The sequence below is a fragment of the Mesoplodon mirus genome (assembly GCF_964341445.2).
Source record: "Mesoplodon mirus genome assembly, chromosome: 8".
In the NCBI taxonomy this organism is placed as follows: Eukaryota; Metazoa; Chordata; class Mammalia; order Artiodactyla; family Ziphiidae; genus Mesoplodon; species Mesoplodon mirus.
The window spans coordinates 19,052,565-19,077,430 of record NC_138984.1 but is presented as its reverse complement, the minus strand read 5'-3'; the positions used below and the strand labels follow the sequence as shown (position 1 = coordinate 19,077,430).

The 24,866-nt window shown below is 44.3% G+C and overlaps 1 protein-coding gene across 2 annotated transcripts in view; it reads right to left on the bottom strand.

The window, feature by feature from the left end:
- The window catches only part of NHEJ1 (non-homologous end joining factor 1), a 75,817-nt gene extending 51,958 nt beyond the window's left edge, over positions 1-23,859 (bottom strand). Inside the window, exons 1-5 of one of the 2 annotated variants that reach the window (XM_082630165.1) lie at positions 23,752-23,859; positions 20,698-20,874; positions 20,048-20,260; positions 12,574-12,712; positions 11,936-11,994 (exon numbers count right to left, since the gene is read on the bottom strand). In XM_082630165.1, the coding sequence (XP_082486291.1) occupies positions 11,936-11,994; positions 12,574-12,712; positions 20,048-20,260; positions 20,698-20,874 (588 nt within the window). In that variant the 5' untranslated portion in view covers positions 23,752-23,859. Of the gene's footprint in view, positions 1-11,935; positions 11,995-12,573; positions 12,713-20,047; positions 20,261-20,697; positions 20,975-23,751 lie in introns of both variants that reach the window. The other variant, XM_082630166.1, reaches the window with a different exon arrangement.
- Between the last annotated feature and the right edge of the window lie 1,007 nt (positions 23,860-24,866).

The window sequence follows — 24,866 nt, the reverse complement described above, 5'->3', positions numbered from 1 at the left end:
GCCATAATTTCCTTCTTAAGGTACTAGCCTAGGCCCTTGAGATCTATAACCTCATCTCATAAGCAATATATTTACAAACAGTTGGGTGGATTACTTCTGTAGGTAGCTAATCTCATCCACTTAATATTGATTCTTATTTATCTCAGTATCAGAAGTGACCCCAAATTGGGGGGGATATTCTGCTTGAGACTTGCATCTCCTTAGGTACCCACTAAATTCAGCAGTTTCACTCTGCTCTTCCCCGGCTGCCGGGTACTGCAGAAAACTAAATGCTAAGATGCTCACTGACTAGTCCTTCTTTACACCGAGCAGTATCATCATCCTTGTCTCAAAGCTCCTCTTCATCCCTAGCTTCACTCACACCAAGTTGGAAGGAGTTCTTTGGAATAAAGATTCGAAGAAGACAACGTACAGCATCAGAACCGCTTAGGCTTCAAGGGTAAGAGTAACAGATGCCAAAGAGCTTTTGAAGGATTCCCTCAAACCACCACACTTAGGGAGAGCCTCTCAGATTGTATAAATGAATAAAATCCCTAGATGTGTCTTTCCTTCAGCAGCTATTCACCGTACAAAATCCCTCTGAACTTGTAGCTCAAGATTCACCTCTTCCAGAAGTACCTTACCCAAACTAGCCCGGTATGAACCCCAGGTCCCATCCAAATGAATCTATTTCTTCCTCCTCTCAGACAACATATATTTTATGTATTTAGAATATTCTTTGCATGTGTGTAAACATGGTCTAATCTCTCTCTTCAAAAGTCCATCCTTCAAGGGCAGAAACCATGTTTTAACTTCTCAGTATGGCTCCACGATGTTTAATATTTCACTGGTGCTTAATAAGTACTGTCCACACAGAGTTTAAATTTCCAAATAAAAAAACAAATAGACCAAAGATCACCCACACAGAATGAAAAAAATGCTTCCTGAGACTCCGGGGCAATTTCCCCTTTGACAATTCCCTTATGGGAGATAACAAGGATGCCCACGAATCCTGCTGTCTTGTTCCCTAAACATTGGACAGCTGAGCTGCCAACCTACAGGACTCAGACTCCCTCTCATGTTTCACTGTGGCTCATTATCCAAAACAGGTTTCACCCACAAGCGAAGGCCATCAGAAGAGATCACTTTAGGTATAAGGCTATATAAAGTCAATAGATCAGGCAAAGCTTAAAGGTAAGTCACCGGATACTTTTGTTTTCTCTCTTCCTTTCTATAAGCAGAGACGTTTACCCATGTGAGAAACGTTTCCAATGCCAAGACCTTTGAACTACAAGCACTCATTATTGTGTACCTCCTGCTACAGGGCACTGTGGTAGGTTCAGAAGAGGAAACAAAATGAGCAAGACAGTGTTGCCCCGATGGAATTTATCACCTAACAGGGGCGATAAGTACAGAAATTCTTATATACAAGGCCAAAGTGATAAGAGACACAGGAAAGATACAAAGCGTTGTGGGATCTCAGAAGAGGGAAAGAATATAGCTTATACCTTGACTTCTGTCCGTTTCACTCTTTCTAGCATAACAGAAACGTCATGGAACCATCTGATTCTCTTTTTAAGTAAGGAGAATTAAATGCCCTTGGAAAGAACTGCAAATTTCCTGGATGAAAAGGCTACATCCCCTGGGGAAAGAAGAGGGAAATAGGCAGAAATCAAATCGTCTATCTTCAAAATATCGCCTGTGCCTTCATGCCACCCACAAATCCCAGAGGAAGTCCTATCCCCTCGCTTTGCTCCACTCCGTAGGTCCTTGCTTTCACAATGTCATTTTCCCTTCACCACCGTAAGTTTCTCCTTCTCCAGTGGCTTCTTTGTTTTCAAACACATATGTGTCTTCTCTTCTTTAAAGGGGAGTTTTGCTGGGCCACTTCTAGCTCTCCAGCTAGCTCTCATTTCCTTTTCATTGTGAAACTTCCCGATGAGAGTTCTACACTTATTGCCTCCATTGCCTTATCAATCGACCCTTCTTTAGCTGCCTACAATCTGCTGATATTGCCCAAGATTCCGAACTGCCTGATGATGTTTCCTCGGGCAGTCAGTCTAGTCTCTATCCAGCACGTGGCACAGTGGATGACCCTCCCTGGTGATGGGAAGAGCATGGGATTTGAATAGAGACAAATTCTGTGGCCTGAAGTGACCCGAAGCAAATTACCTAGCCCTTGAGCCCCTGCTTCTTTATCTTTAAAATGAGGATAATATCACCAACCTCAAAGGTTTGTTGTAAGGATTAAAAGTTATAACTTAGCTGAAGCACCTACTGCTGTATCTAACACACACGCAGTACATACTTGATAACTGCTAGTTCCCCTTTCTTAGCTAATTTACTCCTCTATCCAGATTCTCTTCCTATCTCACGTTTCCTTCACTGGCTCCTACTACCTTCCAATTATGATTGTTCCCCAAATCTCGATCATTGGACTTCTGTTCTTTTCTCCATGCTGTTCCCAGCAAAAGATGCTTCCATTCTCATGCCTTCAAATGCTGCTCCTTTGTAGAACATTCCCAATTCTATTTCTAGAGGTCCTTTTTCAACCTAAGCTTCAATCCTATTTTTAACTCTTTCCTGAACATTCCCACTTGTATGTCCTATAATCAATTTAAATCCAACATGTATTGAAAAAGATTTTCATCTTATGTTTTTAAATTAACTCTAATTATATATAAGGCTTTTTTTTTTTTAATAAGCTAAGGCATCGTTAAGTGGTCACACTGGAACGAATGGGCTTTTATGAAACCCTTCCTCTACTAGGGGACGACGAGGGAGACTCAACTGTGTGAACTGTGGCAAAATGTTCCAGAGGTATGTGAAGCTTATAGGGTAGACCTAAAAGGACTCGATATTTGCCAGAAATAAGGTATCAGTTATCACTGCCTCACTACTCAATTCTCAACTAAGTGGATTTCTCAGACCAGAGATTGAAACCAAATGAGAGACTAGCAGTGGATTTGGTGAAGCTAAACAGAAAAAAAGAAAAATAGTTTTCATTTTAGAGGAGTTGGTAACTTCCTTTGAATGAAATAAGGTGCACAGCCCCTGCGGCAGTGTCTGTTAAACTGTGTTAGCCAATCTGGGTCTAGATGTATCTAGACATGCAGGATTTAGTTTCCCACAGGCCCCTACAAACTCTGTTGTCTTTTATCCAGCTGGCTACATGTTTCTGTTATATACCTACCCCCTGTAGTCATCTGAGTTTGTAATACCTGGTTTTGAGCATTTTAGGATAAGAGAATTTAAATGTGATAAAGCCCTTTACAACTGCGATTCTCAGAATCAGAAAGCCCAACTTTGGAAATGAGTAATTTTAACCCATTTGTATTCTCTATATTGATTTCCTTCTTGTTTTCCCACAGATTTTTGGTGGTTTTTTTCCCCTCAGATTTTTAATAAATTTTCTTTTGAAAGTATAAGCCCTTATAGAGCTTTGTAAAGGGAAAATAAAGAAAGAAGCCTTTTTATACATTCTTGGGGCAAAAAGAGAGAAGTGGTGACCCCTGGTAGCAGGGCTCAGTGGTGAATACAGGAATCCCAGTAAGAAAACCCCAAAGAGAAGGCAAAATTCAGAAGAAATATGGTTGAGAAACATGTGCAGCCATCCCTTCGTCCCTGGAGATTTTCATTCCAGACCTCAAATACTGGTGGACTTGTGTTTTAAATAAGGAAAACCATTCCTTTATATGCCCAAGATTAGATTTAATTGAGCCCCACCCATGATTTTTCCAGTCTGTCAATGGCACCACTATTCTTCAGATCACATAGGCAAAGCACTGACAGCCTAATCTTCCTAAAAGATCACTTTCATATGTCACTTCTCCAGTCAAAACTTCCAATGGTTTCCCACTCTCTATAACAGTAATTAACTGCAAGAAGGAAGCGCCCCATCTCCCTCCTAGGAGACGTGCCGCTGTTTGAAAATCACTGCATGTAATGATAGATGTTAATAACTGGACTGAAACGGGCAAATAAATGGATTACAGGCAGAAAAGAGCTAAAAAACATTTACCTTCAGAACAAAGCACCAATCTTCCAGGCCAGCATTTAAGGCCTCCCCACAATCTAGCCTCAAGTTATTATCTTGCTAACTTTATTTTCTACTAATCCTCACCCACTCTTCTTCTTACTTTACATCCTTTGTCCATGTGTTTCTCAATTAAAATGCCTTCCACATAGTTCCCTAGCAAAATCTGAAAGAAATACTAAAGTCCAGTTCGAGTCATGCCTTTTACAGGAAGCTTTTTCCAATAACTCCACTACTGTGGCCCCTGTAGCCAGTCATTAAGTACAGCAAGCTCTTTGATGGCAATATTGCCATTTATGCTCATAATACATATGCACAGCACTGAATACTGTAAGGATGAACTAGCTGCAAGTCTCTCAAGATCAGAGAACTGACACACACAATCGTATGGAGGATGTTCTCATGCATCTGGACTTATCCTTCTTTATGATGCCCATGAAGGAAACTGAAAAAACATCCTCTGAATGCTATGTCTTCCTCTACATATTGAAAAACAGATATATGTCAGAGGAGCAGCCCTTCCAGCCTTGGAAGTAGAGCCCAGAGAGAGGACAGACTGAGGAAGGAAGAAACTTAATAACTTACTTCGGGCTCTATGACTAATGTTCTTTCCAGGATTTTGTCAGGTTCTTATTCCTTTGGTTTTTGGGATATTTAATTTCTTAACTGGCTCTAAAAAAAGAGGTTCTAGGATCTCTCAGTAATAAAAGATTCAAGGTTTATACTTCATCCCCAAATTGGGACTGTCTCCCAGTAAACTAAGTGTCAAAGAAACAAGGCAGGTAGTAGATTGGCAATCTGACAGTGATCTTCTCCTTAGGCTACTCATCTGTTTACAGTAGGGCTGTCTAAGTCTCAGGCTACCAACAGGTGATGGTTTCATGGCCTATTCATAAGACAGTAAAAATAAGGAAGAATGGGAAGATATGATTCCTTCATCCATCAACAAATACTTCCTGAGTGCCAACTATGTGTGGAGGCACTGCTTTAGGCACTTGGATAAACCAGCAGGCGAAACACACATCCTTGTCCTCATTGAGTTTATACATTCGGGCAGGGGGAAGACAGGTCATAAACCATAAGCATAATAAAATAAGTAAATTTGATGGTAATATGGAAGATAAGTGCTATGGCGAAAAAATTAAAAGTAGAGTATGGTAAAGTGAAGTGGGAGTGCCAGGTGCAGAAGGGCAGGGATGTGGCTTACAGTCTTAAATAGGGTAATTAGGGTAAACCTACTGAGAAGGTGACATCTGAACAAAGACATGATTGTAGTCCCTGTAGATATGCCGGCACATTTCTTGACATGCCTCCCCTTAAGAGGTGGAGCTTAATTACCCTTTCCTGGAGTGTGGCCTGGACTTAGTGACTCACTTCTAACGAAGAGAATATAACAAGACAAGACGGTGATAAGGTGTCACTTCTGAGATTAAGTTATAAAGAGACTGCAGCTCCCATCTTGGTCTTGGTCTTGGTCTTGGTCTCTCAGCCTCTCGGATTATTGGCTCTGGAGGAAGCCAGGGCCGTGTCATGTGAGCGGCCTTATGGAGAGGCCATGTAGCAATGAAATGGCACCTCCTGCCAACAGTCACATGAGAGAGCTTGGAAGTGAATTCTCCAGCCCCTTATGATGACTGCCTTTCCAGCCGAGATCCTGACTTGCGGTTTCAAGGGAAACTCTGAGCCAGAATCACCCAGCTAGCCGCTTCTAGATTCCCGACCTTCAAAACCATGTGAGATAATAAATGTTTATTGTTTTAAGCCACTAAGTTTTGGAGTAATCTGTTATACAGCAATAGATAACTAATACAGACAGAAAAGAAGGGAGGGATTTGGCCATACAAATATCTGAAGAAAGAGCGTTCCAGGCAGAGGGAATAGGCAGTGTAAAGGCCTAAAGGAGGTGATGCTTAGAGTATTAGAAAACCAGCAAGAGGCCAGTGTGGCTGCAGTGGAGTGGGAGTCGGGGGAGAAGGAGGAGATGAGGTCAGAAAGGTAATAAGATCCAGATCATGTAGGATTTTGTAGGCCATCATAAGGTCTTTGGGCTTTACTCTATAAATGAAATGTGAAGCCAGCTTTGAGCGGGAGAGTATCATGATGTGATTTGTGTTTTAATAAGATCACTTTGCTGGTAATGGGCCCAGAAGGGAGGAGAAGTAGCAACAGGGATACTAATGAAGAGGATAATGCAAAAATGTGGGTAAGAGACGATGGTGGCTCAGACAAGAGTGGTAGCAGCAGAGGTGAAATTACAGGTGTACTTTGAAGGTAGAGCTAAGAGGCTGATAAACTGGGTGTAGGATGCGAAAGGACAGAAGTCAAGGATGGCTCCAAGGTTGTTGGCCCTGGCAAGTAAATGGATGAAGTTTTCATCAACGTGGGAGGGGGTTTTTAGAAAAGCAAATTTGGGGGTTAGGATTAGGAGTTCAGTTTTGGACATGTTGAACTTGAGATGCCATTAGACTTCCATGTAAAAATGTTGAGGAGGCAGTCTGAAGTTAGGGGCAAGGTCTAGAATTAAGATTAAACTTGGGATTCATCAACAAGATGATATTTAAAGCCATGGGACTAGATGAGATCACTAAACGAGTGAAAAAAGATCAGAGCATCACGGACTGAGTCCTAAGGCACTCCAACATTAGGAGGTAAGGGAGAAGAACCAGCAAAAGATTCTGAGAAGGAACAACCAATGAGACAGGGAGAAACAGGAGAGTATTGTTTTGTGGAAGACATGTTAAGAAAGTTTTTTGTTTTTTGTTTTTTTGCGGCACATGGGCCTCTCACTGTTGTGGCCTCTCCCGTTGCAGAGCACAGGCTCCGGACGCGCAGGCTCAGCGGCCATGGCTCACGGGCCTAGCCGCTCCGCAGCATGTGGGATCTTCCTGGACCGGGGCACGAACCCGTGTCCCTTGCATCGGCAGGCGGACTCTCAACCACTGCGCCACCAAGGAAGCCCCAAGAAAGTATATTGAGGAGAAGGAACTGACAAGCATTATAAAGGAAAAACCTAAATGGGAAAGGATTAGCCATCTCGATTGTCCTCTGTCTCCCTACCCTTCTTTTCATTTCCACATCCTCCCTGATGTCAAATTCTACAGCAGTGATAAGTACAGGGGGCTGTGGGGCTAGCAGGGTAGTGTACTTATCCCTGGAGGAAGGAGAGCAGACTGAGAAAAGGAAAAACTGTCATGGAAGACTCACAAAAGGGATGACACCAGTGCAGAGTGGGGAAAATTGAACAGGAGTTTGGCATGAGGACAAGAGACTACCAGGCAAATGGATCACGAGACGTACGGGCAGGAAGCTGTCAATACTTGAACATGATGAAAGGGTGGGGTGCTACTGGGGAGTGACAGAAGGTCAGGCAGAAGAGGTCAGCAGGACCAAATCATGAACCATCTTGTGTGGCGTGCAAGGAGTTTGAACTTTACCCTGCAGGCTGCTGGGAACCACTTAAGGACTTTAAGCGAGAGAGTGACATCATCAAGTTCCTGTTTTAAAGAGATCACTCTGACATAACTGCAAGTTCAACTGCAGGAAAATAAGTATTGACTGGTAGACAAGTTAGGAGGCTGTGGCATAGTCAAACCAGAAACGGGGTGGGGAATGGCTAATCTAAGGCAATGGAAGCCGGAATAGAGAAGAGCAGATTCAAAAAAGGGTTAATAAGTTAGGCTCTGGAAGTAAGGACAAAGAGAAGAGGGGATAACTCGCAAGTTCTAGCTTAGAAAACTGAATGGATAATGGTACAATTCCCCAAGATAAGGAATATAGAAGAGAACTGGGTTTGGGGGGAGTAGGTGATTAATTTTGGACACGTTTAGGGTATTGCATTTGGGACATCCAGGTGGGAATGTCAAATATGCAGAAAGAAATATGGGCCTGAAACATAGTGGAGATATAAAACTGGTACTCAGGGGTGTACTAGTGATAGCTGGAACTGGGTTCTGGATGAGATCACCCAGAGAGAAAGAGAGGGAAGGGTGGGAGGAGGGAGGACCCAATCCTGGGTAACACGAACATCTGAGGGTAGGGAAAGGATGGAGAGCCAGCCAAGGAAACCAAGTAGAAGCTGTCTGTGAACTTAACAGGACAGCAATGTTCAGGTTAAAGAACTCTGCATCTTCCCCAGGTGTCTTTGATATAAGCTCTAGCTTCAGAAGAGCAGCAATGAATATCTTCATAGCTTGAAGTCTCTGCTCTAGAATCAGGCTGCAACCAGACAGGGGATGAAAATACTAACTAAAACTAGACAGGACACAAAGGCCATGGCTACATTTAGGATGCTGAGTCAAATCAATGTTAACTATAGTTGTAGAACTATAACTACATAATAGAAATTGGTTTAAGATATTACACGGAACAGATTCTTTAAGTCTTACAAGGCATTCAGAAAGCAGTAACTGGAGTGACTGCTATGCTGAATATTCTCCTCTGAAGATAGAGGAGAGAACTGCAAAAATCTCTATCTCTGCTAAGGCCTCCCTCCCCAAGGAAGCCAACTTCATGCAACTGCCCAGGTTTCGGTGTACAGGGCTGATTCCCAGCCAGGGGTTGCCAGCTGCAGAGGGCGGGGCTCTATTTTGGGCTGCCTGCTGTCCCTGAGCCCAGCCGCGTCTGGTTTGAGCAGCATGCAGCCCCAGTGACTCACACACCCATGCAAACCGCCTGTGGCTCGTGGCATGGCCTCGGAATGCCAGCCTTAGGCCAGCTCCCTCCTCACCCCATTACACTGGGATAAATAAATAAAGAGCACGCCAGCAGCCGTACAGCCTGATGGCAACCAGATGAAGAGAGAGAGGCATGGACGCGGCCAGGGGAAGGAACTCCCTCCAGTGGACCCTGCTGAGCGTGGGCCATGCCAGCCCACTCATCCTAAACTTCCTCTTTAACACTGTTCATACTGGCATGTAGTAATAGCCCCCAATTCCTTGACTGGTCTTTTACTCCTAGCCCCTAGTCCTAGGAAATGCTCTACATGGGGATGTTGCCTTCTGTAAGAATAGGGCCAGCCCTGACTTGAATGGGCACTGCCAGGAATCCCCCTCTAGTTAGGCCACCATCGATTGGCCCCCTTGGGCTCCCTGGAAATGAAAATCAGGCTCCTAAGGGGAGAGGAAAAACAAAAGGACTAAATATGGAGAAGTAACCCCTGTTCGATCCTTAAATATTCTTCCTGGACTTAGTATCCTAGAAACCTCCCATCCTACGGCCTCCTGTGCCCTATCTTGATGGCCTCTTGCCTAGCAATAGTCCTAACGAGAAGAAGGAAAAACAGACCCCAGGCACTGACCGCATGGCCCCCCTGCACCTTCATCCCGAGCTCTCTGTCTCTGGTTTGTTTATCTTCCTATGTTGCTTATTTTGATGGCACATCCTTTCAGCTCAGTCTTGGGTGACCCCGTGACCCTTCTGTGTCCTGTTTGTAGGACCCCAGGCAAGCAGAGTAACTGAAAAGATGCACTGGCCATAAGAAATGCTGCAGTCCCGGTAGGAAACCTTTTGGTTCTAGCAGTTCTGCAGGACATTCCGAGGACAGGGCAGTGATCCCAGGGATCACAAGAATTCTACATTATCCTAGCCCTTGACTCTCCTCTATTTGTGCGTATAAAAGTAGCAAAACAAAATAGGGATAATCCTAGACTATGAGTCAAGAAGTGTGGATGGTCCTAAACATACAGCTAGCACCATATGACCTTAGGCGAGTCACTTAACCTCTCTGAGGCCCAATTTCTTAATCTATGAAATGGAAAGCTACAACTATCTATCGCCCAGATCCTTTCCAGATATAATAAAATTCTACAAGTCTATGCAGTTTGGATGTGATCCACCCAGAATCTAGAGGACCAGAGTTCTTGAAGTAGTTGGTTCCAAACACCAATCCCCTCCCTGGGCTAGCACCTGTATTCCGTATGCTTTCTCATTCAGTTCTGCAGTGTTCCTCCAGCCCAGTAGCATGGAAGAAATGAGACTTCAATTCTACAAATGAGAAAATAGAGGCTCTGAGAGAAGTGATTTATCCGAAGCCGCAAAATAAATCAGGAGAATAACTGAAGATCCCAAATATGGGTCTAACAAGCAACACTACATCCACAGCCCACACCGCCACCATTTTCATAAAATCCCTCCAGTGTAGGCTTATCGACATGTTCACCCACAAACCTGCTGAGAACCTATTACTTCTAAGCACTGTGTTTGGTGCTGAGGACACAGAAACACATTCAACGTGGTCCTTGCCCTCAAAGAGTCCATAGATCAGTGGAAAAAGACATAGTCTTGCAGACATACAAACGGCATCATGACAAAGTTATAACTAGTAAAATAGAGGCATGAACCAAGGCACTATAGTAGCAGGAAAGAAGGATTATCTTTACAAGGACAGTCCGGAAAGGTCTCCCAAAGAAGCTGAAGCTGACACTTGAAAGATTAATAGAAGTTTACAAGGTAGATAAGACCAGGGCACTGGGCATTCTAGATAAAGGAACAATGTGTGCAAAGACACAAAGGCTAGAGAAAACAGCATTTTTGGTCATTCAAAGCCATTCTGCATGGCTGAAGCATAAAATACACAGAGAAAAATGTTGAGAAACCAAGCTGGATACGTATGCAGGCACTAGATCAGGAAGGGACCTCCCTGCTGAGCTAAGAATAAGCCTCTCATTGTTTGACTGAGGGGCTGAGGTAGGGAACTAGTATGCCATCCCAGCCTACATTAACCTCCTTAACACCCAGACCTATCTGAGAGAAAAATGGCCTAGGAAATCTCTCTCTGTCACAAGTTTAGGTTTAATGATCTCTCTTTCCCCATGAAGACCTGAAACCTATTCTGCTTCAGGACTTAGCAACACATGATTTCCTTCTCCTCCAGAATTACAACTGCTTCAGTAGATGGACTGAGCGCTCAACTCACATGTTTTGTTCTCACTGTCAAGACCTCAAGCATCATGAGGCTACGGCTCAGTCAACGGACAAAGGCAGAACAGAAGGTTCCAGATCACCTGCTTTTTGCTCAGCCCTGTGAAAAGCACTAATTTCAGGTTCAAAAGAAGTAGGAGTCGCAGTCCCTGTCCACAACAAGCTTACAAATTAGCCTAGAAGACAAGACAGAAATATAAATAATCTATACATAACACAATATTATAACAGCATTATTTACTTACACAATAAAGTACCAACCTGGGTAACATGTATAATTAGAAATAGTGCAATAATACTAGGGTACCAACTGTACGACCAACAAGTCTCAGAAGAGTTAGAGAAAAAGATCAATATTGACTGGTATTATCAAAGGTCACTACTATTAATATTACCCCTGCTTGGCATTTAGTAGATGTTTCTTTTGGCCAAGCTCAATCCTTAGAAGGGAAACCTAGGCAGGAGCTTCTGACAGGCCACAATTATCTACTCCCCATTCATTCCTTTGCCAGTCCCCTTGTATAAACACTGTGATTTTCCACAGCCTACTGTGCCCACAAGACAGTCCCCAAATGGTAGCCCTGTGCTTTTCACCTTCCTCTACTGCGGGATGTCGAAGGGGCCCGGACAAGTAATAATGACTAGCCCCCCGCTCCACAATCCAGACCTGGGATCAGATCTCAGCAAGCAAAAATTTAGCAACTGGTCAACCAAGGTTTCCAAGAGAATTCCAAACAAAGTCCCTAGGTACTTTAGCAGAGATGTTTTACAAATGTTCATCAGCTCACTTTCACCTTTTACATCTTTCCCCCTACTTCTCCCCATCTTCCCCAGGAACATCTTAAGCTTTATCAGACTTTCTATAGGTAACTTTTCCACAGAAAGGGCTCTCCAACGATGCAAGCAAACCTAACACCCAAAATGCAAGTCACCACTCAGGCACCTGGAAAGAGGAAGTAAAGCAAAGCTGCACAAGGAGAAAGGAAATAACAAATACTCTACCTCTACCATGAATTGTTCCAAGAAGGAATTCTCTTCAAATGGCTCTGTCTTCAACCGATCTGTAACAAGAAGGGAGGCAGAAAAGAAATATGAGTCTTAGAATGAGTTTCCTACCTGTGAGATGGAAAGGGAACAGAGCCCAGGACTTCTTGGGAAAGAGGATAAAGATGCAACACCCAGAGACACCTCGTCCAGTGGGAGAAGAGGACAACCAGGAGCAGGAAAGGGTGATTAGCAATAAATGACAGGCTCAGTGGCAGCATGTGCTCTAGAAGGTTTTCCCACCACAAAGACAGGTGAAATTGAATTTTTATTCTGAAGTTGGAGCTATGCAGCTTCCTAAAGTCCCAAGTCCTTTTTCCCTCATGCGATTTTATATAGCTGTTGGCCCTTTCCAGAGTCTTTCCATGCCATTGCCTAGGGCATGTCTGGACTCAGTTACAGCTTCTATTGGATACTTGGGCCCCAGCCAGGTACTTGATGCAAAAGAAGTGTCATCTAGTCTCCAGTCCTGGTCAGCACCCAGCACCCACCCTCGGGAAAGCACCTCCCTAATGCAAATGAGTCTCCCCCTTTGCTAAGGCTCTTTGACTGTCTGTACCACTCCCGACCCAGCTCCTCAAAGAATGTCCTCTCACCTCGGCTCAGCGTAGCCCCACTCTCCTGGTAGTCCTGGATCTCTAGATCTTTCATATGAAGCAATGTTGCTAGGTCCCTCACCTGGCACTGCAGTGCCAGACTCATGCCCATCAGAGGACGAATCAAATGTTGGGACACCTTCCATGGAAGAGATACCAATTAGCCAACAGATAAACATAAAGTACTCCCTAACAGTGTATAAGGTACCAGGAAAAAATACTGAAAAACAAATGTTTTCACAGGAACTTCTATTTTCATAGTCAAGCAACCCATTTACATGAATGTAAACACAAATATAATAATTAAATAAGTATATGAAAGAGGTTCAAGGATTTTCTTTGTGGCACAGATAAAAGGATGGGAAGAATAAAGGAGAACATGTATGAATAGACAACCTAGAGCTGTGATTTAAGAGAAGGATGTGATACAGGTGGTAAGAGCTAAGTGTGGACTCAACTCTAAGCAAAAACTGAGAGGGCTTCCCTGGTGGCGCAGTGGTTGAGAGTCCGCCTGCCGATGCAGGGGACACGGGTTTGTGCCCCGGTCCGGGAAGATCCAACATGCCTCAGAGCGGCTGGGCCCGTAAGCCATGGCCGCTGAGCCTGCGCGTCCGGAGCCTGTGCTCCGCAATGGGAGAAGCCACAACAATGAGAGGCCCGCGTACCGCAAAAAAGGAAAAACAAAAAACAAAAAAAACCTGAGAGATGAAAGCAGAAGATCCAAGTACCTCCAAGCAAGTAGGTGCAACTAAAACAGAGTATGCTAGCTGGACTGTAATAGAAGACAAATATCAACAGAAAGTAGAGAACTGTGAAAGTCAAATCAGACCCAGACACCAATTATGAACCATTTCAGGGCTGATGATAGCCTATGAGGCCAGAGTTTCCATCTGTTCCCACAAATGCAGCAAAGTCTAAGGTCATTGTTGTAACAGAAACAAGCCGGTCACCAAGAGACCAGCCTAGGAAGGAATAAACCACCCCTCTACACAGCTTGCTCTTAACCAGAGGTGAGAAGGATGTAAGCATGGCTATACTGCAGCGCAGCTAGAGTGATGTTCTCATATGATAATGCATAGCTATATAGAATAACCATTCCATTCACCTATACAAGGTGTCCCTTAGCTGTCAAAAAAATTAGCTAAAATCGATAATTTGTGGCTGGGGGATATTATGAAAGTTCCTTTCCCTTCCCCCAAGGAGATGAACTAAAGGAGGCAGTGAGAAGAAACGCCCTAGATCAGAGGTCAGCAAACTTTTTCTGTAAGGGCCAGAGAGTCAACATTTTCAGCCCTGTGGCCCATATAGTCCCTGTCACAATATTCAACTCTGCTGTTGTAGCAAGAAAGCAGCCATAGAAAACATGTAATAAGTGAGGGTGGCTGGGTTCCAGTATAACTTTACAAAAATAAGCAGCAAGCCAGGTTTGGCCTGTTGGCCATAGTATGCCAACCCATACCCTAGACCTAAAAAGGATAGCTTTTAGACAAGAAACCCCACAGAGGCTTGAAGTGAGGAAAAGGTACTAAAGTGGCCCATAAGATGTGCAAGCCAGACTCATCTGGATGAGGATCAGAAGTCCGGACTCTTCAGACTTGTATGTTTTCATTTCCATTAATTTTCTAGTAAAACTTATTACTAAAGACTTCAGGTGTATTGTGGCTCAAACTAACAGGAAATGATTCTTTCTCTCTAAAGACAGAGTAGAGGAGAAGACACTGGGTGTGTGTTAGGGTCGCGGGAGGTTAGGGTTTAGCGGCAGCAGCTTTTGCACCAGCACTAGGACCCAAGAAATGCAGGGTAACAGCGCAGAGTGCAAGGCCGGCCATCAGGCCCAGCTATAGACACCCGTCACTTCTTTCTGTCACGTAGCACGTCCCAACCTAGAACTGTCTGCCAGCTCCGTCCTTAGTATAAACTCAAACCTCCAGGAAGTACTGCTCAGAACGTGACAGAAGCTCTGCTTTTGGAAAATGTATCTGCTCTAGACTCAACTCTCTTTCCTAGGAATTGTTTTAAGTTTGGTCCTTCTCAAGGGAGATCAGGAGGAAAATGAGGTGAATACTTGTATGAAAGCAAGCCAATGTTTGGTGAGTTGAATTGAAAATAAGTGCCACTGCTAACCAAGCAGCATCACCATCCATTTGCTGGTGGCACTCAAATAACAGAAATTCCTAGAGTTAATAACCAACCTTTCTCTGGGGGCTACTTTCACAGCAATTCCTTTGAGTAGTGGTAAATATAACAGCATGAGACATGATGAGAAACAGTTTTTAATCAATGCCATGTCTAATTAAATGTGGTAATTATTGAAATTATTGATAGGACTCCAATGTCTATAGAGCATTTTTTAAAAGCTTTTTATCCTTAAATATTTCAACTTCTCAAATAATTTCACAGGATTGGGTTACACCACTCTGACTCATTGGGGTGTAACTCATTTCAAACTTAGTTGAACCCTAACTTAGATCAATTAATTAGAATAAAACATTGTGGCTGAAGCAACAGATTTCAAAGCAAATCTACAGACACTACAAAGAAAAATCTTGAAGTGCTTTAGGAGGCTGGGACACTCCCTCCCCTTCATTTACAGACAGCAACATATGAAACGATGCAGTTCAATAAATCAATTCAACAAATACCTACTGGGTGCTGAATACATGCTCTGACCCTGTGAGGCTTCTGCGCTCAAAGAGATCACAACAGTTAAGGAAGTCAGGAAGTGTGGTGGATACAGAACAGGAGTCGCCAATCTTCTCCAGAGGAAAAGCTATTTATAATTTTCCCCAGCATCTTCAGATTTCCCATAGAAATGTTCATAAGTCATAGGCAGAAGAGCAGGATGGCAGTTATCAATCCCAAGATGAAACGTATCATGTTTAGATACAATGAAAAGAATAGTAAACTGGGAATTAGGAGACCAAGATTCTAGCCCTGGTTCTCATAGCACCTAGATGTGAAAATGGCTTAACCCCAAGTACTCTCATGGTCCTTGTCTTTTTTATTTTTATTTATTTATTTTTAAAATAAATTTATTTATTTTATTTATTTATTTTTGGCTGAATTGGGTCTTCATTGCTGCACGCCGGCTTTTTCTAGTTGCGGCGAGCAGGGGTTACTCTTTGTTGCGGTGCGTGGGCTTCTCATTGCGATGGCTTCTCTTGTTGCGGAGCACAGGTTCTAGACACGCGGGCTTCAGTAGTTGTGGCTCGCGGGCTCTAGAGCGCAGGCTCGGTAGTTGTGGCGCACGGGCTTAGTTGCTCTGCGGCATGTGGGATCTTCCCGGACCAGGGCTCGATTGCATGTCCCCTGCACTGGCAGGCAGATTTTTAACCACTGAGCCCCCAGGGAAACCCCTTGTCTTTTTTTAAAAAGACAAATTATGGAGTTGGACTATTTGCTCTCACAAGCCCACTATAATGCTAAGGTTAAGTAATATTACATATGTTCTCTTATTTAATCCTCACATCTCTGTGGTAAGGTCAGGATTGGTATCGCCATTTTACAGATGAAGAAACTGAGTCTCATAAAAATTCAGTAACTTATCCAAGGTAATACAAGTAGTCAAAGTGATGGAGCTGAGTTACAAATTCAGGTCTGCCTGTGCTCCTTCTACCACCAAAAAAACCTTCAGATGTGACTCCTGGGAATCATAATCTGGCCAAAGAGGTGACAAATTTGAAACTCAAAATATGGAATATAAAGAATTACATTAGAAAAAAAAAGATAAGAATAACAACAACAAAAAAGAATTACATTAGATACTAGGAAGAATAGACAGTGGGAAGGAGGAGGGGGTGATGAAGAGAAGTTGGCCAGAAGTGGAAATGGGCTCTGTGTTAGAAAGCTTTGTATATTCCATAATATCCTGCAGAGACATAAAAAGTATTACATTATTAATGTGAATGTGGTAGGGAGTGTGGGGAAACAGGTACTCTCCTACTCTCCGACATGACTTGGAGGAGTTAAGCTGCACAGTCTCTCTGGAAGACAACACAACATTACGTTAGCGAGATCAAAGATGCAAATACTCCTTGATTCAGCTATTCCCCTTCTAGGAACTTACTCACACATTTACACATAGAAAAAGTAAATGCAGGATATTCACTACATATAAAAACAAAAGAATGGAAACAATTTAAGTGTCTATTAGCAGCAGAGCAATTAAATACACATTGATAAACTCATTCATCAAAATGCTATGTTGCGGGCTTCCCTGGTGGCGCAGTGGTTGAGAGTCCGCCTGCCGATGCAGGGGACACGGTTTCGTGCCCCGGTCCGGGAAGATCCCACATGCCGCGGAGCGGCTGGGCCCGTGAGCCATGGCCGCTGAGCCTGCGCGTCCGGAACCTGTGCTCCGCAACAGGAGAGGCCACAACAGTGAGAGGCCCCCGTACCGCAAAAAAAAAAAAAAAAATGCTATGTTGCCATTAAAAAATATTAAGGCAGGTCTTCTAAATGTATTACTGTGAATGATTTCTACGTTCTAAAACTAAGTGAAAAAAGCAAGGTACTGAACATTGTGAACAGAACGCTGCCATTTGTGAAAATACATATATCTAGATATGTATTTGACTATATGAGTATATTTTTATATATATATATACTGATATATATATATATATATATACATACATATACACACACATATATATGTGGCTTTCCTTGAGAATTCACAAGAAGCTGACAGCAGTAGTTGCTTCAGAGAAGGAAAATGAGGGACTGGAAAGGGAGTAGAAAGAAGACCTATTTCTTCCCTACATACCCTTAAATGCTATTTGAAGTGTTTGCCTTTTGCATGAGTTACTCATTCAAAAAGAATTAAATAAAAACTATGACAAGAATGAGTAACAAACAAAAATTATGACTGTGTGACCTCGCAGACACACACACAAGCCTGAAATAGTATCCGCCTACATCCTCACCAGTGTCCACTGGCTCTAACTTTTTCCCTATAAAGCTTCCTCAGGTACAGGGATTTCCCTGGGATGGTATTCTTCTTCTTTTAATAATATACCTTGAAGCATAATTATTAATAAATTGTTCTCCCCATGGCCAACCAAGATTCATTCTACTCTAAACACTGTTGCCTCTTTTTATTTATTTATAACTTATTTTATTTATTTATTTTTTTGGCTGCATTGGGTCTTTATTGCTGCGTGTGGGCTTTCTCTAGCTGTGGCGAGTGGGGGCTACTCTTCATTGCAGTCCGCGGGCTTCTCACTGCGGTGGCTTCTCTTGTTGTGGAGCATGGGCTGTAGGCGTGCAGGCTTCACTAGTGTGGCACACAGACTCAGTAGTTGTGGCTCATGGGCCCTAGAGCACGGGCTCAGTATTTGTGGCGCACGGGCTTAGTTGTTCTGCGGCATGTGGGATCTTCCCGGACCAGGGCTTGAACCCGTGTCCCCTGAATTGGCAGGCGGATTCTTAACCACTGCGCCACCAGGGAAGCCCCTGTTGCCCCTTTTTAAATTGCAGCTCCCCAATTAGAGGAATTTGCCTAGAATAGATAGGTTTTCTTCACCCATTACTTTCAATTATAATATCATTATACAAGTGTTCATTAGTGTATTCTTTTAAAAGAAAAAACTATTAGAGTCCATCAGCTTCCAACAAGAACTGCCTCCCCAATCTCACTCTTCTGAATTTCCAGGGCTGTGTGATATAAAATGAGAGTAGCTATTGCTAGGGCTTCCCCAAGGCTGCCCAAATGTTTTGGTGCCATAACAAGCATTATTGAGGGAACAGTGCCTCCTGGTGTTACTTAGAAAAATTTACAGGGGTTTTGAACAAGATAGATAAATTCTACCTAAAGCAAGGTGGAAATTTTCACAAGAAGTTCAATTAAAATCAACAAAATTGAGTGATTATTATTTGCTAAGCACTGTTTATGGGCCTTAAAAATTCAGAGGTTAGGGCTTCCCTGGTGGTGCAGTGGTTGAGAGTCCGCCTGCCGATGCAGGGGACATGGGTTCGTGCCCCAGTCCGGGAAGATCCCACATGCCGCGGAGCGGCTGGGCCCGTGAGCCATGGCCGCTGAGCCTGCGCGTCCGGAGCCTGTGCTCCGCAACGGGAGAGGCCACAACAGTGAGAGGCCCGCGTACCGCAAAAAAAAAAAAAAATTCAGAGGTTAATGAGCAGCAGTTCTCCAAACACTCAAGACTAGCTTGGGTCAAAAATACTAGATCAAAAACGGAACAGTTTGTTGAAAAGCACTTTGTTCCATCACCCTACTGTTGCCAAAGCATCACACTACCTCTGGGAAACTAAAGAAGGGAGACAGGAAATGATGCCCACTTGCCTTCAGATCCCTCTGCTGATAAACCTACAACCTTAGGACCCCCATAGAAGACCCTGTCCTCTAATGCTAAAACAAGCTCTGTTTATATAAAAGGGTGGAAGGACAAGCAGAAGTAATTCCTGCAAACTAGTTCTTCACTCTCAACTAACTAATTGCTAATAAAAGCTCTTGGGGCCTAGAAAGCTACAAGTGAGCAGAGGACATTATCTTCTGAGTCCCTGAAAATGGGCTCTTGAATCAGATCTACCTGGGAGTCAAATTCCAGCTCATTCATTTATAAACTGGATGACTTTGGACAAATTACCTTCAATCTCAGCTTGCTACTCTGAAATATGGCAATAATACTTATCTTGCAGGACAGGACAGTTGTGAGGATTAAATGACAAGATAATGTTCAGAAAGGTACTCAACACTGGTATACAGCCTACCCTACTGCCAGAGTTATCTTGATAAATTACAAATTGGATCGTGTTAAACCCCTGCTTAAAGTCTTTCAGTGAATCTCTGTTGCCTTTGGGGTAAAATCCAAACTCATTAGAATCCTTCAAGATCTGGCCGCTGTCTACCTCATTTCTCATGGCTCCCTGTAGTCATGAAGTTCCCCCACTTGCCCCACACTTATACATCTCCACACCTCTCAGAATGCATTCATGCCTAGAATGATCTTTTTATTTTCTCCCAGTTATTTTCTACTCATCTTCAAACCTCAGGTCAGAAACTATCTCTTCAAAAAGGTTTTTCAGATCCTCAATCATCCTGGGCTTATCTCAATCAAAGTATATACCATAATTTATCCTGTTTCCTGTCTGTCTGCCTTCTCATTAGATTATGAACTCCAGGAATAGGCTATATTGTTTTAGATCTGGACACCCAACAATTAGCCTATAGCAGATGCTTAATAAATGTTGAATAAATGAAGTAACAAATAAAGATACCCGGTAAAGCATGTAGGCCCAAACTATGCTCCTTTTGTAAGGAAAGAATGTACCAGTCAAGAAAACTTTTTGCCTTCTTTCTAGTCAAGGAAAGTTTTCTAATTGGAGGCAAATGTCAAATGGAGTTTACCAAAAAAAAAAAAAAAAAAAAAAACCACCTAAAGCTTCATTTGAGAATCTTTGAGAAGGGAAAGCAGCTGGCACCCCTTTCCCTACCCCATATTTGAATTGCACTTACCAGCGAAGGGCTAGCTAGGATGCAGTGGAAATTCCAATAGAATGGGAGACCAGACAGCTCACTCCGCACCCGGAGTATCAGCGCCTCTGCCACACGATCACAGGAGAATGTAGCTTTGCCAGCGCAAGCAGCGTCCTTCAACAATGGGCGAAGCAGATCATCCAAATGACAAAGAAAAGCCGCAGGAGGAGCAGTCAGGCGCTTGTTCAGCTCCTAAAAAGAGAGCAAGCGTTGTACAGGGTGAGAGGGCTAAAAGGAAACTGACTCCCTGGTAAGTAACAGCAAAGGGAAGCTCTGGTTAACATGAAGACAGAGGGCAGAAGAGGAAGGGAAGGGAAAATAAAAACATCAGAACAGGAAAGAAGAAAACAAAAAGAAGAGAGATCAACTGGCCTACTTCACAATTCTGCCTTCCACTGAATGCACTACAGAAACACATACACACACACACACACACACACACTCATATGGAAAGATCCTAGGGCTAGAGGTAGAAGTGCAGAACATTAATGGGAATTGTAGCAACCTAATTTGACCTTCCTTGGCTACCTATAGGCCAATGAGCTGGGTGATGTCAATGCCCCCTGACCTTCACTAGGAAAGAAATTATGTCCACTGCCACCCATAGCAGTACTTCTCTTCACACTTACCTTGGCTCGCTGGCTGATCACACTAGTGTCCACCTGTTCATGCCACACCTGTTGAAGATCTGAAACCAGCAAGGCATAGCCCTGCTTGGTGATATAAGCCTTGGCCAAGAGGGAATTCTCAGCAAGCTGTAGCCACGCCCACGGCTGCATCAGCAGGCCTTGCTCCAGTTCCTCCATCTGCAGGAGAGTCTTAATTTAGCAAAGTGCCCCCAGGGTGCTGTAGGCCTGGGGGGACACCACTCAGAGAGTTCTCTATCAAATACATCTTGTGAAAATCCTAAGAAAACAGAAGGCATTGATTTACATTCTACCTCCTCTCCTTCACCCTCCCAGTATATAACCAGCTGAGCACCAACCTTACCACCTCTTGCCACTAAAAATCTATTTAGAATTTTGAGGGGTTTTTTTCCCATATTAAATTCCTAGAAAACATAAAATATCTCCTTCTTCTATAGCGGTTAAGCCTCAGCATATTGGTACTAGTATTTCTGCTTTCTAATAATATAACAATATGGAAACCTAAACCATTCTTGTTGCATCTTTATCACATTCCCAATGAATATGTCAATGCTATCCTTTCCCAGAACTTCTAGAAGAGAAGAAATAGTTCTTGTTTTACAAAACATCGTCATAAGTGTCATGCGCAGGAAATTCAAATTATTTGATCATTATCTAAAAACAAAACTCTGGGCTTCCCTGGTGGCGCAGTGGTTAAGAATCCACCTGTCAATGCAGGGGACACAGGTTCGAGCCCTGGTCCATGAAGGTCCCACATGCCGTGGAGCAACTAAGCCGGTGTGCCACAACCATGGAGCCTGCGCTCTAGAGTCCGCGAGCCACAACTACTGAAGCCCGCAGGCCTAGAGCCCGTGCTCCGCAACAAGAGAAGTCACCGCAATGAGAAGCCCGTGCACCGCAGGGGAGAGTAGCCCCCGCTCGCCGCAACTAGAGAAAGCCTGCATGCAGCAACGAAGACCCAACACAGCCATAAATAAATAAATAAATAAATAAATAAAATCTAAAAAAAAAAACTCTGGAAGCTCTCAGAATTTTAAATATGTGTGTGTGGGTATATATATATATATATATATATATATATATATATATACACATTTATATGCCCCCTAAATATATTTTTTCTCTAAATATATATACATTCTCTAAGTCTGGGATTCTTAATCTAGAGTCTATGCATGTAAACCCTCTGGAATTATATGCAAAATTTGTGCATACCTGCATATACCCATTTGGAGGGAAGAGGTCCACAGCTATGGTCAAATTCTCAAAGGAATCAATGAGACACAAATAAAGAGCTAATAACTCTGTGTCCAGAAGCAAGGAGAAAAGCCCCAACCCCATTTCAAGAAGACCCTGAATGACTAAGAAGTCAATATAAGGCACAGCACATCACAGAGGTAGAAACCATGAATTAACTCCACTTCACTCATCATCCACACCCACATCCAAGGCACTGGCCATCAGTGATATCATGCCCTACTGCACATCCTGGAAACCAACCTTTCTACTTCAGCAACTAAATTTGTAGCCTTAATCTAGTAGATGTTCAGTAACTATGGCTACTTTACAGGCAGTTTGATTTTTCCTGAGGGTAAAAAAAGAAAAAAGAAAAAAGGGTGGACCTCCCTGGCGGTTAAGAAGATTCCATGCCTCCACTGCAGGGGGCACGGGTTCAATCCCTGGTCAAAGATCCTGCGTGCGGTGTGGCGCAGCCAAAAAAAAAAAAAAGTGATGTAATTTCAGTTTATAAACACAAAGTGAAGTTGGGGGGGGGGCCGCAGATCTTAGAATACAAAGAAAACAATGAAAATCCTTGGATTTCATTAACGTGGTTAACACGGTGCTGTCCTTCCAGTCATTTTCATCTCAATCTAAACCATTATTCTTCCAACCATAACCTAGTTTTTGAAGCGTGGCCTTGTAACATAATTTGTACAGTCACTAGACAGGTGAAATAGAACTATATATATTGTGATTTTTATCTGCAGCAGCCTCAAAACCTTGTGTTCAGAGGATGGTATTTCAGTCACATTCCCACCTGCTGTTCCTACTGGGAAGAGAAGATCTTGGAATGATTAAGCTAGTCCTCACGGGACCAGAGTTCCACATTGCCCAAGGTCAGAAACAGCAAGTCGGTCACAAACAGCAAGTCGCCAAGCCCCAGCGTGCGCTCTAAGAGCACCAAAATTGGGTTGACTATCCGAGCCTGTCACTTCGGAAAGCCTGGAAGCTCAGGACCCTCACACAGTATGTTGTTTTGCGGGTGGGGGAGGAGTTTAAAATGTGGGATCTGGGATCAACAAGCCCCCTAAAAAGGTCTGAGAAATTCAGCATCAGACCTGGGTTAGCTGCTCCCACCACGCGTGTCCTGCTTTGAGGCCTCTATATCTCGCCTTTAACCCTCACGTAAACCAGAGTCACCCGTTTATTATTTTGAATGAGGGAGGGGAAGCGCCGAGGGCCAACAGAGGAGTGGGGTGGCCTAAAGCGGGTCGGCCCCAGTCCCGCCCCTTGGCCGTGAGCCCCTCCCTCGGCGCAGTTCCTCCGCCATCCTGCAGAGGGCAGCAAAATCCCGGCGACCGTCCGGGCTGGGCCACGCCCCGCCCCTCGGTCCTTTTACCACAGCCCCACCCCGGGAGACCCGCCTGGCGTCCAGTTTCCATTCGCCCTCACTAGGAAGCACTTCACCGTCCACGTTTCTATTTTTACAGCACCGGCTGCATGAGGCGCGGCTCGGTACCCCTCAAAGGGCAACAAAGCCGAAAACCGGCTACTTGGTGGCGCCGAGCTGCCCGCATAGGAGTACCCGCACAAACCCCGCCTCGCGGCCGGGAGGCAAGCTGCGCACGCGCGGCCCCCCGGCCCCGCCCACACCCACCCCCGGAGGCCTGTCCCAGAACCCCGGCCGCGCGCGGGTCCCTCCTGGGAGGAAAATTTGGGGAGGAACCGCGTTGCCAGGGCCAGCCCGCAGAGTCCGAGCAATCTCTCGCCGCCCAGCCCCGGCCCTGGCCCCGATTAGAGCTCGACCCCACCTACCGTGAGCGGCCTGGAGCGCTCTCACTCTCCCCGCGGCAAGCTGGCCCGCCCGAGCAAACCGAAAGGCCTAGAGTAGGGGCATTTCCCCCCAGCCACGGGGAGGCGGGGTCTTGGGACACTGGGGCGGAGCCCAAGCCTGATGTGGGCGGGACATCTGGGCCCACGGAGCTGATAAACTGGAGCCGTCGGAGGTGGAGGGACTCCGTGGCCGGGAAAGCGAGAAGAGGCTGGAGGACCCCCTGGTAGAGAGGTGGAGGGGTAGTGGCGCCCCTCAGTGTCGCGCAGGCAGAGTAGAAAGAATGCCGGACGAAGTGCAGGAGAGGGGATCCCGGATTTGGATTTGTTGATAAACCCGAAGTCATTTCCCTTCCGTACGCGTCCAACCTTTTTTGTTGTTTTGTTTTTAAATAAAACGAGGGGATTGAACGTCACTAGATATCTCTTTTGGGTCTCCACCAGCACTCGAGTTGTTTAAGAGATGAGTCTCCCAGGCATAAATCCCATGGTCTGACCTCATCCTTTACCTCTCCTGTCTCATTTCTCCCTCCATGCACCCCCAATTTATGCTCCATCACCACAGAGAAGCTTGAAATCCTTCAACTCATCTTGCACTTTGTACAACTTACTGTTTTGCTCGAGCTGAATAGTTGAGCCTAAAAAATTCTCCCCATCCCTGTTCCACAACGAAAAATCCTCTTGTTAAGGCCAGCCTCAGTGCTGCTTCTATGTAAAGCTTTTCCCACTATCCCCAATCAGAATTCATTATTTCTTCCTCTTTGCTCCCATAGCATTGTTTCGATCTTTATTGCAGACTGCTTTCTGCTTTGGATTTTAGTTGGTAATTACATGTCTTTTTAAACCGTAAGTGTTTGAGAGGGCAGGGACCCTGTCTTATCCATATCTGTATTTCCAGGACCTTGCACATAGGAAGCGCAATAAATATCAGTTAGTGAATGCTGGGGTTCGAATATAGACAGTTCACAGGCAAAATATCATTCAATCATGGCCCACTAAACCATGGCCCTGCTCTAGAACAGTTGAGCCTAATTAAGAGAAGGAAAGGCAAACACACCTGTTGGGAAATGAGACCTTTAGGTGGGCCCGTGTGAGAGAGA